We start from the raw sequence: 15496 nt of genomic DNA on the forward strand, positions 1-15496 counted from the left end.
CAGATCTCCCCCCGCCGACGTCACCGGCGCCCCCGCTTCCCCTCCCGCCGCGGCCCCCCCCCCGTTCCCCCCCCCCCGTCCCGCCGCCGCGGCCCGCTCACCGGTGCCCCCCCACCCACCTTCCCCGGCGCGGCCCCCTCGGAGGCACCTCCCGCCCCACCGTCCCGCGGCGCCGGCGGCGGGCAGCCGGGGCGCATGGCGGGGGCGGGCGGCGCGGCGTTGGGGCAGGCGGCGCTGGCGGCACCGCTGGTGCTGCTGTACTACGGCTTCTCCATCGGCATCACCTTCTACAACAAGTGGCTCATGAAGGTGCGGGGCGGTGGGGCTGCGCGGGGCGGCGGCGGCGGGCGGGCGGGCGGCGGCAGTGACGGCGGCTGTCGGTCCCGCAGAGCTTCCCCTTCCCGCTGCTCGTCACCCTGCTGCACCTCCTCCTCATCTTCGGCCTCTCGGCGCTCGCCCGCGCCCTGGCGCGTTGCCGCTCCGGGCAGCCGCGGGCGGCGCTTTCCTGGGCCGACTGTCTCCGCCGGGCGGCCCCCGCAGGTACGGCCGGCGCGGAGGGGGCAGTGGCGGGGCCTGCGGGGGGGGGGGGGCGGACGGGTCGGGACTGGGGCCGGGCGGTTGTTCGAGGGGTGGCCCTTGGGGTGGGCGAGAAGCCGGGGGCAGCCGCAGGCATCGCTCCCGCGGGCGCCCCGGGTCCGTACCAGGTGCGGGTAGGTGTTACCGAGAGCTTTAGCTCCGGCCGTGCCGCGCTGGCTGTGTCGGTGACAGCAAGAACTGGTCAGAGCGTGCGGAGGCCGCGCTGGACGTATTTTTCTGAAGGAGCCGCTGGCGCGTGAGAACGTACAGTGAGAATCTTGTACCTCCGTCAGTTGTCTCTGCAAGTGATTTTTTTCTCATTAACGTTGGTATCAAGCCGTGCATCGATGTTATTTCAGGGGCTTTTGCTGGTTGGAACTTGATCTTTATGATGCAAAAGTCCATGGTACACGACACACAAAACTGCTGTAGCCGAGGCCGAGGAGTGAAGCTCCTATTCAGAGCACAGAACTCTGGCTACTTCAGCCGTTCTTCGGCTTATGTTAGCTTGGTTCAGTGGTCATCGTGGTGTCTCCCACAGAGCAGCATCTGGTCTAAGATCTCTGGCAAGGTTTGCAATATCTTATACTACGCACCCTGTGGTTTGCTGAAAAACGCTTTCTCCGCATCTGTAGCAATACTACCTTTCAGCACGGCGTGCCACTCGATTCATAAAACTGTTTGCTGTGGTAGGAAACTTACTGCAAGGGAGAAAAGGCTGTAACAGGAGCTGCAGCAGGTTAAGGGTGCGTGCTGAGGATTGTTGCCAGACTTGCTGCTTCAAGGCTTCGTGCAGCGGCCTTCGTACTTACCAGTTGTCATGCTCTGATACATTCTAAAAAGACTATGCAAATTGGTGATGGCTTTCGGTTGCAGGGAGGGCAAGGGTTATTTCTGTACTTTCGCACAGTGTATGTTCAGTGAGCGTGGTGCTGAGCCCAACTTAAATCACAGGAAACAGGACAGAAATGTAAAGAGCTGAAGATATCTGAGCTATGTTAGTACTGAAGAGTTAGCCTGAGGAAAATGTGGATCTTTTTCTGGGTCTGCTGTCTGTGTTCATGGTCAAGAAGCAGGGGTGGTTTGGCTGGGGGTCTTTATGTAGTTAACTTTAGGATTTTTTCTTTGATTCTTTAGCTCTGTCAACTTCCTTGGATATTGGGCTGAGTAACTGGAGCTTCCTATACGTCACTGTCTCCCTGTGAGTACAAACACCATCTTCCCTGGGAGCCCTTTGGTGGGGTTTAGCAAGTGCTTTGTCAGGGTCAGTTAATTGAACGGGTGTATGGCTTGGTGGGGTTGGCTGCGGGGTATATGACAGCTCGGTGGTCCCCATGTAGGAGCGGGTGATCTGGTTCCTAATAGGACTTTGCTGGGAAGGACTACATTGGAGGAGACTGACAGTGTATTTTGGTCCTTACAGCTACACGATGACCAAATCCTCTGCCATTCTCTTCATCCTGCTTTTTTCACTGCTCTTCAAGCTGGAGGAAGTGGTAAGGGTTCCACGCAATGCTTTGGGGAGGGAAACAGGCAGTACGCCTACAAGAAACGTATACGTAGAGGAAGAAAGCAATTACATGGATGAATCTGAACGAGACAAGGCGTCTGTCTCTGCTCAGCTCCAGGAGTCTAGTGAATTTGTGTTTGATCTCATCCAGAGGGTGACATTGCTGCTGGTGGTTCTGCTCATCGCTGGGGGGCTCTTCATGTTCACCTACAAGTCCACACAGTTCAACGCACAGGGGTTCGTGCTGGTGCTGTGTGCCTCTTTCCTTGGGGGTATTCGCTGGACTCTCACGCAGATACTTATGCAAAAGGCTGAACTGGGTATGTGGGGCGTTAGGAAATGGGTGGTGGTGCTGGTAATGGGGAGGGGAATAAGGAGGTGGTAGCCCTTGCTGCAGAAACAAACCGTCTTGTGTAAGGGACAGTGTTTGAAACCAGGGGCAGGGGTTATCTGGTGATGGGTAATGAAGGTGGCTTGGTCTCTGCAGCAGCACAGGCGTGGGCATTACAAATGAGGTGTACGTCTAGGAACGGTACTAATAAAGGCTCTAGGAGGTATGTTATTCCCTGACTTGTTGCTATCTGGTCTGTTATTGATTCTCCTCTTTCAGGGCTCCAGAACCCCATTGATATCATGTTTCACCTGCAGCCGCTCATGTTCCTGGGGCTCTTCCCACTCTTTGCGGTGTTTGAGGGTGCGTGAGTTAATTAGAGAAAGCAAAGATAGTTTATAGCGTGGTTGGGGAGATTGCTTCGCAGTTTGTTGTTTGAGATGATTCATTTATATAAGTGAACAGCTATGAACTTTACAAAGTAGTTAGAGACCTGGAATTATAAGGACCCAGGTATACCTTATGCTGGTAGAACATTAAAGAGTGCATAGGAACAGTAGCCTGCCACGCTTGTGGAAGTAACGGCTATGAAGAACTGGCTCCACATCCTCCTGATACTGGAATGTGAGCAGCCCACCCCCATCTTGTTGTGAGGAGTCCTGGGAGTTGGGAAAGGTACTCTGCTACTCACTGTCTTGTTCCTAGGCCTGCCTTTGTCCATATCAGAGAAGCTCATCCGTTTCCATGAAGCAGGAATGCTGTTCTCTCTGGTAGGGAAGCTGTTCTTGGGTGGAATTCTTGCCTTTGGTCTAGGCTTTTCTGAGTTCCTCTTGGTTTCCAGAACATCTAGCCTCACCCTTTCCATTGCTGGCATTTTTAAGGTAAGGCATGGTTCCTGTGCTAATACTTGAAGGCAAGTACTGAGTTATCCCTAAGGGGCCTCATGTGGTGGGAACTTCCTTAGAGCCTTAGAAATCCTCTCCTGTTATTTTTGTTCTCCTTGCACAGAAGCTTGATGCTTTCCCTTGCAGTCTCTGCAGCCAAGTCCCTTGGTCCCTGACAGCAAGGGGCAGAGACTAGTGGCTGTTCTATAGAAAATACCACTAAGGTCCAAAGTTTGGTGGGATCTGGGATAGACTAAAACACATGGGCTCATGAGTGATGGATGGTGCGGGAGGGAGGAGGTGTGCTCTTGCATCAGACCTGGATATGAACAAAAATCACTGGTTTGAGCTATCTCTTTAACCTAGTTTGGCACATTCTCCCCTACTTTGAGGAATCCAGCACACATACTTTTGAGATGGAGACATGTGGAATTTGTCTGATCCGGAAGTCACAGGATTCCCCTGTAGCCAAGCTATGCAGTCAGAGGACTTAAAATCCCACATCCCATTTTAACAGGTCATTCTGTTTCTAGAAACTGTTTTTAGAACTCTCTGCACATGGAAGAATGTGCTGATGGAAATTAGCAGCCTGGCATCTTGATCTAGGCTTGAGCTGTGAAACTTCTCATGCATATCTCTTCAGGTCCTGCCCTGCCACTTGTCGTGTTTTTTGTTTCCACAGGAAATCTGCATTTTATTCCTCGCCACACATTTGCTGGGAGACCGCCTCAGTCTCTTGAACTGGCTGGGCTTTGCTGTCTGTCTGTCGGGAATCTCCCTTCATGTCATTCTCAAAGCCATGAATTCCAAAGGTGATTCTGTTTTAAATCCCTTTCTGTTTCTCTGTAGGCATTCTCGTAGCGTCACTAGGAGCTGTGTCTGGTTCCAGCTCCTTGCCAGCGCCAGGTTTGGTGGGTACTCTAGCGAATTTGTCACTAAACGGGCTGTCTGCATGCAGGTGAAAAAGCACTGAAGCTACAAAAAGAGGCCAGCTCCAACCCTGACCTGGAGCTGCTGCTGCGCCACACTGAACACGGTGAGGAGGAGGAAGAGGATGTTGAAACCCCACAACAACATTGACTGAACGTGAAGCACAAAGTCCCCTGCTCTGTTCTTGCCAAACCTGCCTGACAGCTATACAGGAGTCCAAGAGTCTCTGTGAGCATCCAAAGGAGAGCCAGGGCCTGGAGAGAGTCCTGTTGTTCTTCTACAGCGTGGATCTGTAGATGCTGCACAAGAAACAGGCCATACGCCTTTCGCACAGAGTGAACTTGGAAGACGAGCCCCGGTTCAGTGGAAGTAGAACAACTGAGACTGGGAAATGCTATAGAAGGCTTACTAGGGAATCCTGAAGGGTGTGTATTGAGAGTGTAGACTATGAGCTGTAGAATGAGCGTGGACATGTCTGGACTGCAGGCTGAGTGGTTCAGGGATGATTTTAGTGTTGTTTAGGCTTTGGCTTCAAAAGCAAAGGTAGATATACCTTCCCATACTTTCTTTATGGCTCTGCCACCATCCTGGTGGGAGCAGATGACTATGTATAAATCCGTAGACTTGTCCCAGTGAGAAGGAGCCTTTGTGCCTGGTGACCTCCATGTTCTGTGTGCATAGTAAGGAGACAATTAAATGCTGGTATTTGGGACCAATTGAGCATAGCCAAATTATGTTGGTTGGAAGGACAAGGATGCGTGAGTACTTCTGGCCCTACAGGCCAAGGGGAGAGAGAGCAGTAGCACAGGAGATCTAGCTTGAGCAATAAACTTATCAGAAAGTATGTGGGTATTTGAGGGGGGATTTTTTTTTTTTTTTAAATAAACTGTTTTTCTGATTCCTCTTTGTCTGCATATTATGTACCTATGCTTCCTCAAGCAGAGGTCATTTGTCTTCTGAACTCCTTTCCTTTTAGACCCACACCGACCTTGCTACTGCATGCCCAATTATTTTTGACGCCTGGCATACAAAATACTTGCCCATGAACAGGACCTTTGATGTCTAAGACTAGGGGGAACTTCCTGTAACCTGTCATATTTGTGCCAGCCAAGAGAGCATACTGACCTGTCTGCTTTCATGTGTGAACAAGACCCCGTATCCTAAGAAGACTTTTAGTATTGTGGCTTTTTGTAGGAATCTTATGTCTTTGCCCCATTGGATTGGATTAATTAGTGCTGCAGCCTTGTCCAGGAAAAGGGGAATGGTGCAGGATTTCAGATGTCTTTTTCCTTTCTGCTAAGCCACAAATGGTGTTGGGCAGGTGGCTGGGTTTTTTTGCATGGCAGAATTTTCATTTCTTTGAAAGTTGTGTTCGATGCTAGCTTTCAGAGTTTTTGGAGTGGAAATAACTTGAGAGCGCTTCCCAAAGTGATAACAGCGTGATCTTTCTCCTAAGAGGAGCTGGGTATTAAAGTGAACTTGTAGTCTATTTGAGAACCTGAACCATTTTGATTAGACTGTCCCTCTGCTGATCTTGCTTCATAGTTTTTTGGATATGAAATCTTTCTTGATGATTTTAATCAAGAGCATGTCCTGCAAAAAACTGGTTCTGAAGAAGAAAACTTTTGTTAATAATGATCATCTTGAATGACATTCTAATAGACACTGGTAGCTTGCTTCAGAGCAGACAGCAGGTGGTGCCACCTCACCTAAAGCTACTGAACGGGCAGGTCCAGGCCAGGCTGGCACACCAAGGGATCTTGTACATCAGGTAGGATGCCTGGAGCTGAGAATGGCTTGGCCTGTCCCTAGCTGGATTTTCCAATAGCTGGGACCTGTGCTGCTTCCAGCAGGATTCTCCCTGCTCACCCTACTGATAGGTGTGAGCCCCGAGCACTACATGCTCTGTACTTGGTGCGGGGCAGTGATGCTTTCTGCTGTGGTCTGTGTTGAGCAATACTGCAGCTGCTCTTTGTGGTTCGCTTTCCGCTCCCCTAGAACTGAACCTCAGACCGAGCATCCTTCTACTGTGTAACTCTCAGACTGGGATTTCAGGTCCCTGTAAATCCAAGGTAAAGGTGACTTTGTTCACAGGATTTGCACCTCATATGGTGCTTGAAGATGAAATTTGTGCCAACGCAAGCGCTTGTGAACTGTAGAGCCCTGTAGTCTGTTGCTTCCAGTCTCGTTTCCTCTTGAAGATAGAGGAGATGCCCTAGAACCTAGTGCCCACACTTAACGTTTCTGATCTAGACACAACTTTTTTGGCGACAAATACGACACTGTCATTCACTCCTGTGAAGTATGCTCAGAACAGATTTGGGACGAGCAGTTAGTTCTGCAGCCTTGCCTGGGAAGTTGCCAGCTGCTGGAGGCTAGGTAGGTGTCTGTTTCCTTGTTCAGTAAAATTTTGTTCTTTTCAGAGATAAGAGACACCTGGAAATAAGAACATAAAAGTGTCTACTGCTTCATGATTTTGCTACAGCATATGGCACAGGTTGTCAGTCCAGTTTGCTTGTGAGACTGACTGGGCATCGTTCATCTGTCTTGGAAAGAACCCTATTCTAGTTCCTTCTAGCATCCAGATAGGAATGGCAGAGGGTCTCTGTCCTGTTCCTGCCCATGAATTTAAAAAGCCCCTATGCAGAACTTGGTGACAATTAATACTTAATTTCTCCTTGTGATTCAGTGGAGGAAGAAGTTTTCCCCCAGCATCATAAATCCAGGTGGAGATCTTGTGGTGCAAGGAGGTTCCTGGTAGGGCATATTCTGCAGGTGCTTCTGCGACCAGCACGCAGCAAGGAGGCCCTCATCCAGCTCGTGCTGAAGTACTGCTGCTGCTTTTCTGGGTCTGCAGTGCTAGGATGGAAAGGTTTTTCACTCAGTGGCGGTTTGGGACTTGCTGAAGGTGGTCCTGCAAGGATTCCTGCCTGGGACTCTAATCCACAAGGTCCTCCGCTTCTGGGAAAGCACTGCTGGTTTGCAGTCTTTGTATGACTTTCCCTGTGCAGTTGTCTCTGCAGGAACCTCACTGGGGTAGAGTTGACTATGCTGCCACTGCTTGTGTGCAGAACAGGCAGGATCCATATCTTTGCCACTCCTCTTTCCCTTCATTCCTCCAACACCTGACTCTGTCCCCAATATCCCTCTTATTCCTGCTGCAGTATGTGTAAAATGAAGGTGCTACACCACCTCAGCAGATACCAATAGTCGTGTTCAATACTTCTGCTCAGCATGGTAGATGCTTCTGCACAGGTTTATGGAGCAGAGGTGACAGGACTTGGGAATCCCAGGAGAGAGAATGCTCTAAGGGTTTCCGACAGCTCCAGTGATGCTTCCCATCCTCTCAATTCCACATTTTACTTTATCTTTTCGTTCTACCCTGTGGGTGGAGCTTAAGAGCTTGCAGGGGCAGGGACTTTGGGTCATTTCCTTTGCACTTAGAGTCAGGATTTTAAACTATGATGTGCTTTAAAATAATTAAAATGTGAAAACATTTTGGGTTTTTTTATTCCTGAGGATTGGTTTCTGCATTCTTTTCATAAAAAGAAATGAGAGAGAACATACACTGACAATCAGATCTATTCTAGATGATTTAAGGAAAAAAAATAACAACTAGATCTCTGTACTTATGGATGTTTTAGCTTTTGTGGGCTATGTTTGTTAATTAATAGTGTTGGGTACCAGGTTCATTTCTAGATGTAGTTGATGAGTTCAATAGCAGATGTTCAGGAAGAAGAACGTAGAAAGGATGGGTAGTAGTCTGCATTAAACATGTCATAATAAACTTCTCGGGCTGTAAGGGATAGCCCATGAGGAACTACCAGTGAAGAGCTGTTCCTGCCAAACTGGCCGAGATCTAGAACTTAGAATCAACATATTCAAAGAATGTTTAGACTCTAAATAACTGTTCTGTTTGGAAAATCTGGGGACAGATAGCCTGATGGGGAACCTGAAGAAGTTCTGCTTTCCTGCATACCTGTGGGAGATTAACTTAATGTGTACATGGCTTTTCTACTGCTTTGAAAGTCTTTTGTTGTCTGTTTTATGCTAGAACTACTCCTACCATTCAGATGAAATTAATTGATTTAACATAATTTGGGGTAGCATGTTCCCTGCTGGCCAAAGCTCCAGAATGTTAGAATCACGAGGTCTAGATCCAGTCAGGCTTGCTAGAATAAGGTGGGAAGGGATGGCAGCTTCAGGGCTCATTTGAGGCCTGGAAAAGTTTGGAAGATAACTCATCAGAGAGAGAAGACACAAGCCCCTGGGTGGACATGATTAGAAAATGCAATTTCTTCTTGAGCCCTGATAGCTTTGGGGGTCTTCTAGTGCTAGGAGTCTGATTTAGCCACTGAATCTCTGTTCCTTTAGCTTCTGCTTGAACAGCTAGATCAAGAATTGTGTGACAAGCAGAGGTCCATCTGTGTACTAGCCTTGAGTCAGGTCTCTGTGAGGTGAAGGCTTGTGGGCTGGCCGCAGCATGCTATGAAGAGGTGAGAATAGACACTGTTCACCCTTCAGCACCTCATTCCACAAGTGACCAAAGCAAGGATGCTAACAAGACCGTGTGCCCCGCAGGGATGCTAAACATCCTGCCCTTTGGTTGAAGAGAGGATCTTCTTGGAGTCCTATTGGGACTTGACCAATTTTGAGGGTCTCCTGAGGCCTCTCTGCTGCAGCTGGGGATTCTCTTAGCACCTGTGCATCAGCATGTTGGTCTGAGCTACAGTCCTGGATCTAAATTGCTTTCTGTAGCCTGGAGCATTCCTGCTGTGATCTATGTGCACCTACCTTCATGGTGCTGTCATGCGCTCCCAGCCATGTGTGCAGGGGTAGCTGTAGATCTGTAATTTAGGAATGGAAATACACCTCCTTCACTGGAGTCTCAGAGCTCCAGCATGGAAGTTTGCATTTAAAAACAACGTAGTATTGGGTATAAATGTCATTGCTGCAGCTGCCTGACTGGGGTTACCAAACAATAAGCAATGAGCAGCTCTGCTTAAGAGTCTTCATCTTCCTGCCATTAACTGACCAAACCGGGGGGGGGGGGGCTTTTGCACTCTAAACTGCTGTTAAGTGCTTGGTGTTGCCTGGGAAACATAGAAGGAAAATGAAAGGATCCTATTGTTTGTGGGTTTATCTTGCTTTTGTAACAGCTTCTGGTGAGAGCCTAAACTTTGCAAGGGAGGGAGCACAGCGTGTATGTTCCCTGGTCCTCCAGCGTTGTTCTTGGTCCACGATCTGCTTGCTCCACTTTTGTTTGCCCGCACCCACTGCGTCTGTCTGCTCTGCGTCACTCCCTTGGCACTGGCGGGAGCACCGTGATGGAGGATGGGCAAATCTGAGATGTGTGGTGAGCAGAGCTCACCACTCTCAGTGACCTGAGACCAGTTCTCCATCAAAAATTTCAAGGCTCTGATCAAAGGAGATGCAGAGGTGAGGCACAGAGACAACAAAATGGGGAAGCAGTGTTGGTACTTTGGGGAAATGGTCAAAGATTGACTTTAAAGCAGCACGGTGCAGCTGTCCCGTTGGCCAGAGCTGCCTTTCTTAGCTCTCCCCCTATGCATTGCACCTCTGAGCCTTCCAGAAGCACTTCCGTTCCCTAGTTTTGGAAAAGCAAGAGCTTAGAGATAGAGTGTCTGCGATGAATGCCTTCCTGTCACTTTTTGACCTTCCCTGCTGCTTTTTCCACTCTGCTTTTACTTTGACTGCTGTGTCTGCAAGGCTTCTCTGCTCCAGAGCTTCACCAGACTTCAGCTACATTGGCTCTGAGGCTCATTTGGCAAGGACTTCTAGTGGAGAGTGTGGTATGGTGCAGGGCACTCTGTTCCTGGCTGCTTTGGTACTCACTCTCAGCAAGAAATGTTTTGGAAACAAGGTGGAAGCACTGACTATATGGAGAGCTGCAGGAGAGCCCATCTGAATCCACCCTGAAGCTGATAGAGATGCTCTTCCATTTGAAGGACCTGATGCTCTCCTGAGTGCTCCCTTCCTGGGACTCCCTGAGAGCTTGAGATGTCTTGGTACTGCAGTTCTGCCCTGGAGCTCTTGGAGCAAATCTTGGTTGCTTGCAGTTAGGTTTACCTGATTTTGCAGGCTCAGCTAGTGCAAGCAGGGAGTTTGGTGCAGGAGATCAGTGAGCAAAGTAAAAAGGCTTTGGGTGGGTCCAGGCAGGAACTCACAAGAAGGGGTAAAAGCTTGGTGATTCTTTGGGAAAATGGCAGTGTTCCTCTCTAGGTAGTTCCACTGGGGCATGGTGTGGGGCTCCTTTGTGTCCGTGCATTCCCTGGTTCCCCTCCCTCAGGGGCTGAGGGGATGGGTCCTAGGAGCGGTGGGGTGGACTGTGTGCTGGCGCAGGGTAGAGCATCAGAGTGTCAAAGCAGCAGCACAGCTTGTCTGTTGAACGCTGTCTGTCTCACTTGAATGGGCACTAACGTTTAATGAAAGGAAGAAAGAACCCCTGCCCACCCTCTTTCATATAAGGAAAAAACACTGCTGTGCGCTGAAAATGCCAGAAGCAGAAAAAGAGGCAAGGATGAAGGACTTAAAGGAGGAGACAGGAGTGCTGCAGCAATGGCACAAAGAAAATGAGAAGGCACAGTCTTGCAGTGATAGCAGAGAAGTGCAGACTGGGCATGGAGAAGCAGGGCTGGAGTCCGTTGAGGAGACAGGATGGGAGTACGGAGGGGATGGTAGTGGGGAGCGGGAGCTGGGAGGACCAGTAGGATCCTGTTTGCCTCTGGAAATAAACCTGGGTGGCTGTGCAGCTCTTTGGCCTGGTACAGAGGTAGTCAAGGCCTCTTGTCGTTGCTGAAGCTGGTTCAGACTTGGATCGATGAGGTGGGCTTGGCACTGGAAACACTGGGTAAACCTTGCCCTGTGTGCAGGCACAGGGCTGTGAGGTCTCCTGCCCTTAAGAGGTCCCTTTGTGCCACAGCGTGGTCTCCGCGGTCTTCCGAGAGGAGTGATGAAGCTCGTTGCTCATGCAGCCTGTTTTCTGACGAGCCCCGAGTCGGGGGCCGCGTTAGGGGACGGGAGAAGTAATTTTCCGTACAGTCAGTCATCGCGTGGCAGAGTTTGGTTCTGCTCCCCCTTCCTCAAAGGGAGAGTGTGAAGGCTGAACATGCTGGAACCACTCTTGAGCACTGCAGCGTTGGGGAGACCCGTGTGTGCGTGCAGCAGCACAGACACGCGAGCCCCGTTGCTGGGGAGAGCACGCACATGTACATTCACGTGTGGGTCTTCCCCCGCCTGTGCAGGCCCTCGCACACGCACTGACACCCAGCCATACGCAGGAAATAGAGGGCTGTGATTGAATATTGATGGTGTTTGAACTAATTAAGCAGAGGAAGCAAAGCTGAATGAATCTCAGAGGTGCTGCGCTCCTTCCGCAAACTGTTCTTGCCTCTGTGCTGATTTTGTCCCCCTACTCATTCCCCTGGGAGACCTCTTTATTTGAAGAGCAGATGCTTGGCTTCCTGCTGAAATTTCAATACACTAAACGTCCTGAGGGCAAGGAGAAAGTGTCCCTGCGAACGCCTCTGCACTCCTCTGGTCCTCTGCCCAGCAAACAAGGTATCAGCAGAAGGCTTACTGTGGGAAAGCCAGCCTGGCTCCAAAACACACAGGAGTAGCAAGGCAGAGCGGCAACGCAGGGCCGGGTGCTCAGCAGTGGGGCTGCCTCAAGCTGGGCTTCATTTCTTGTTTCAGCTGAGTATCTCTGTCGTTTTTATTACGTGGTTTGTGGTTGGTGCCGGGTGAGGTGGGGAAGGGGGAGCTGGGGGTGCAGATGGCTGGAGAGCCGGTTACCACCCAGCCTGGGGCTGTAAGGGGCTCACGTTCATCTGCGATCTTTGCAGTGGCAAATAATTGCCCCTAACTCTATACCCCTGCCTCTGCACCGAGGCCCTTTTTTTTTTTTTTTTTTTTTTTCCCCCCATCATTGGGGTTTTGATGTTTGCAGCCTTGGGTCTCTGCAGTCCAAGGAAGTCAAAAGAACCTTTGCTCCTGGTCTGCACCCTGTACTTGGAAATGGCCAACCTGAGAGGTTCTGTGTCCTGCAGTTGCTTGGGGAGTCACATTCTGGGGGGTGAACTGTTCATCTAGGTGACGCAGCCCAAACTGAGCGGTGCCTGGGACTTAGGAGAGTGGTGCGTTGCGATGGCGTTTCCCGCTGAGGGACACACTGTGCTGCGTGCAGGTAAGCCTCCTGTGAGCAGTGCGCCCTTCCAACAGGACAGGCAGCCATGCCACTCGCCTCCTGTCTCCCAAACAGTCGTGGTCGTCTCGTTGGCAGGAGCCGGGGCGGCTGAATGCCTGCCTGGGCCTCTATTGCCAGCCCGGCGTCCCAGGGGAGCCGTCTGTACCTGCCCTTCCTCTGGACCCTGCCAGGAGCAGAGACTGCTGCCAGCTTCTGGCTGCCTGCCCAGTGAAAAGTAGCAGAATTGACCATGCGATTGTTAATGAAAATCACAAGCAGGAAGATGCAGCCAAGCCCTGTAATTGCACTAATTGGAGCCATCGTGATGAACGTGCTAAGAGCCACTCTCCTGGTCTCAGTCTAGTAATTCTTCTAACCTCGTGTTTCAGCACCTCCTCCACCACCCGGCACCAGGCAGACCCACCTGCCACGTGGCCATAATTCGCTATACAAAGGGAGCTGGGAGGTGTTACGTTCCTTGTCCTGTGGAGCTGCTGCTTCATTTCTAGATGTTGAAGGTCTCCAATGGAACTCCCCAGGGAGAATGAGGTGGAGCTGGTGCCAGGTGTTGGAGACCATGTGCTGCACAGCACTTTGCTTGCCGCCTTGAATTCTCCCTCTGTGTCAGAAGACGAGGTGGATCAGCCTTGGCCAAGCAGGAGCTTCCTGGACTCTGAAAGTATGGGAGTGGGGAAGCAAGCGTTCAGCTGTCCTGAATGGCAGGGTCTGGGGGCGCAGCAAAGCGTGTCTTGGGAGAGGACCATGTAGCTGATGCAGGCAGCTGATGTTTTGCCTCATCCTGTCCTGTGAGTTTGGAGCTAAGGGACTCTTTCTCCTCCTATTTTGAGATAGATAATTCAGGTGGGAAGGGACCTCAGCAGTTCTCTATGCTGGCAGGGTCAACTATGAGATTGGACCAGGTTGCTCAGGGCTTCATCCAGGCAGATCTTGAAAACCTCCGAGGTGGGAGACTGTAGTCTCTCTGAACCCCTGCTGCAATGCTTGACCGTCCTCATGAGGAAGAGGTTTTTCCTTATCTAGTCTGAACATGTCTTGATAGTTGTGCCTGTTGTCTCTCATCCTGAGAGCACCACTGATAGCAGCTTGGCTCTGTCTTCTCAGATAACTTCCTTGTAGGTACTGACAGATTGTTATGACATTTCCCTAAAACCATCTCTTCTCCAAGCTGAACAAGCCTTCCTCCCTCTGCCTTTCCTAACAGGACAGGTGCTTCAAGCCCTGAGTACCTTGGTGGTCCCTTACTGAACTCCCACTAATTTGTCCATGTCTTTCCTGTATTGGGGGCAGAAACTGCATGCAGTATTACTTCATGGGGACTAACAAATACTGGTATTATGGGATAGTCGCTTCCCTTGATCTACTGGCTGTGTTCCTCTAATACAGCGTAGGATGCTGCTAGCTGCCTTACTGCTGGCACACACAATGTTCAACGTGCTGTCTACCAAGATGCCCAGGTTCTTTTCAGATGAAGAGTGGGAGAGCCGAGGATGATCCTGGAGGTACTTGGGCAGAGCCCTAGGGTGCCCCAATACATGTTTCAGTCTACTGTACATCTGTTCTCTCTGGTTCATTCAGCAGCTTCTCTCTTCCAGCCATACTGGGACCAGAGGCTGCAGCTGCACTGCCCAGCCAGCGGTGCCAGTTACGCACTGGCAGTCCCATGGACCATGGTGTGGGCAGCAGGGACAGTGCAGGGAGAAAAGAGCATGTGTGGGGAGAGGGCTTGGGGGAATATTCTTGGTATCTCTCCTTGCACCAGCCCCGCAGGGAAGGGAGGTGTTGCTGCAGGCAGGGGTGCCCCTGGCCAAGCCAGCAGCCATCCCACGGAGTAGTGCTGCTTGTGGTGGGTTTGGGCAGAGGCAGGCCCAAACTGGGAAGCACTGGCGGTCCTGGGTGTCACTGGGTCTGGCCCCAGGTGTCGGGTGAGACCAGTGGCTGCTTGTAGAGCTGGGATGCCTGGGGTTGTCCAGTCACATGGGGACATCCTGCAGAGAAACTCCCTGTTTCTTGCAGGCGTCGAGGATGCCTCCTTACGCAGTACTGTCTGTAGCTTGTGCCTGCACTTTCATAGACTTTTAAGGCCTGAAGTGACCATTCATTTTTCTAGGGCCCCTGTGTAACTCCGAGCAAGAAATACCATTACTCTGTTTTGCCTGTAATGAACCCAGTGTCTCTCAGCTGATGTATCTTCCATGACAGGGTGGAGGATACGAGGAGGCAGAGCAGATGGCACTTCTCAGGTAGCGTGGCCCAGTGCCGTGTTTCCTATTTACAGTTTGCTTGGCTAGGGGCTCCAGTCTCCTTTATTAACAAAGTTAAAGAGCTCTTTCACACCAAGTATTTTTCTCTGTGAAGTACTTATAATCAAGTCACCTCTCATGCTCCCTTTTTGGTGAGATAACAGACCGAACTCTCTCATTCTGTCCCTGGCAAGTGTTTTCTCCAGCCTCCAAATCACATTTGTAATTATTCTGCACATCCTCCATTTTTTCAAAATCCTTTTAGAGGTGTGGGCACCATATCTGACTCGCGGCACCATGCAGGGGGGAACCGTGCCAGCCTGCTCCCACTCGTTGTTCCCCACCCATGTCTCTGAGCTTGCTACCAGCACATCCCCTGCTCAGGGTGTGCAGGAGGCAAAGGCTGCTCTGTGTAGAGTGAAAAGGACTCTGATGTGGTCCTATGAAAGCCTAATTTCCCCTCTACTTGATGCTGGCCCAGGTCGGTCAGCTCTCTTGTCATCACCCACTGAGGTTCTCCCAAGGCACTGTTGCTCCAGGTCAGCAGTTACTGGAGGATAAAAGACCAAGGAGTAGCAGGATTTTGGTGGGAATTGTACCTACCATTGTCCTCTCCCCATCATCATGATGCTACCCCTGGATCAGCCACCTTCCTCACTGCCACGTCACCTCAGAAAGGCAAAAAAAGGGGAGCTTTGAGCAGAGAAGAGTGGGGAAAGGTGGCTGGCCAAGGAGGGCGGAGAAACTGGGCACAGAAAACAAGGAATGTGGATGGTTAGAGATCACAGTCACAGAATG

At 50.7% G+C, this 15496-nt stretch overlaps 1 protein-coding gene across 3 annotated transcripts; it reads left to right on the forward strand.

Annotated features, from left to right (window-relative positions):
- Positions 1–47: 47 nt before the first annotated feature.
- On the forward strand, positions 48–5114 carry SLC35C2 (solute carrier family 35 member C2). Of its 3 annotated transcripts, none has more exons than XM_054845430.1 (9): positions 48–309; positions 390–540; positions 1714–1777; positions 2000–2072; positions 2238–2406; positions 2697–2780; positions 3123–3298; positions 3984–4113; positions 4260–5114. In XM_054845430.1, exons 1-9 carry the CDS (start codon positions 196–198, stop codon positions 4379–4381), a joined length of 1083 nt encoding a protein of 360 aa, XP_054701405.1. In that variant the 5' UTR covers positions 48–195; the 3' UTR covers positions 4382–5114. The 3 variants fall into 3 exon arrangements, with proteins under 3 accessions (XP_054701405.1, XP_054701406.1, XP_054701407.1); XM_054845431.1 differs by having other exon boundaries at positions 3123–3187; XM_054845432.1 differs by lacking the exons at positions 48–309; positions 390–540 and adding an exon at positions 660–1573.
- The last annotated feature ends 10382 nt before the right edge of the window (positions 5115–15496 follow it).

The sequence above is a fragment of the Grus americana genome, chromosome 17, assembly GCF_028858705.1.
Source record: "Grus americana isolate bGruAme1 chromosome 17, bGruAme1.mat, whole genome shotgun sequence".
NCBI lineage: Eukaryota > Metazoa > Chordata > Aves > Gruiformes > Gruidae > Grus > Grus americana.

What these genes read in the sequence shown, in the direction of transcription:
- SLC35C2 (XM_054845430.1), top strand. Translation starts at nt 196, where the DNA reads ATGGCGGGGGCGGGCGGCGCGGCGTTGGGGCAGGCGGCGCTGGCGGCA. An exon ending in CTATACGTCACTGTCTCCCT is followed by an intron (nt 1,778 to 1,999) that starts GTGAGTACAAAC and finishes TGGTCCTTACAG; the next exon opens with CTACACGATGACCAAATCCT. An exon ending in ACTCTTTGCGGTGTTTGAGG is followed by an intron (nt 2,781 to 3,122) that starts GTGCGTGAGTTA and finishes TCTTGTTCCTAG; the next exon opens with GCCTGCCTTTGTCCATATCA.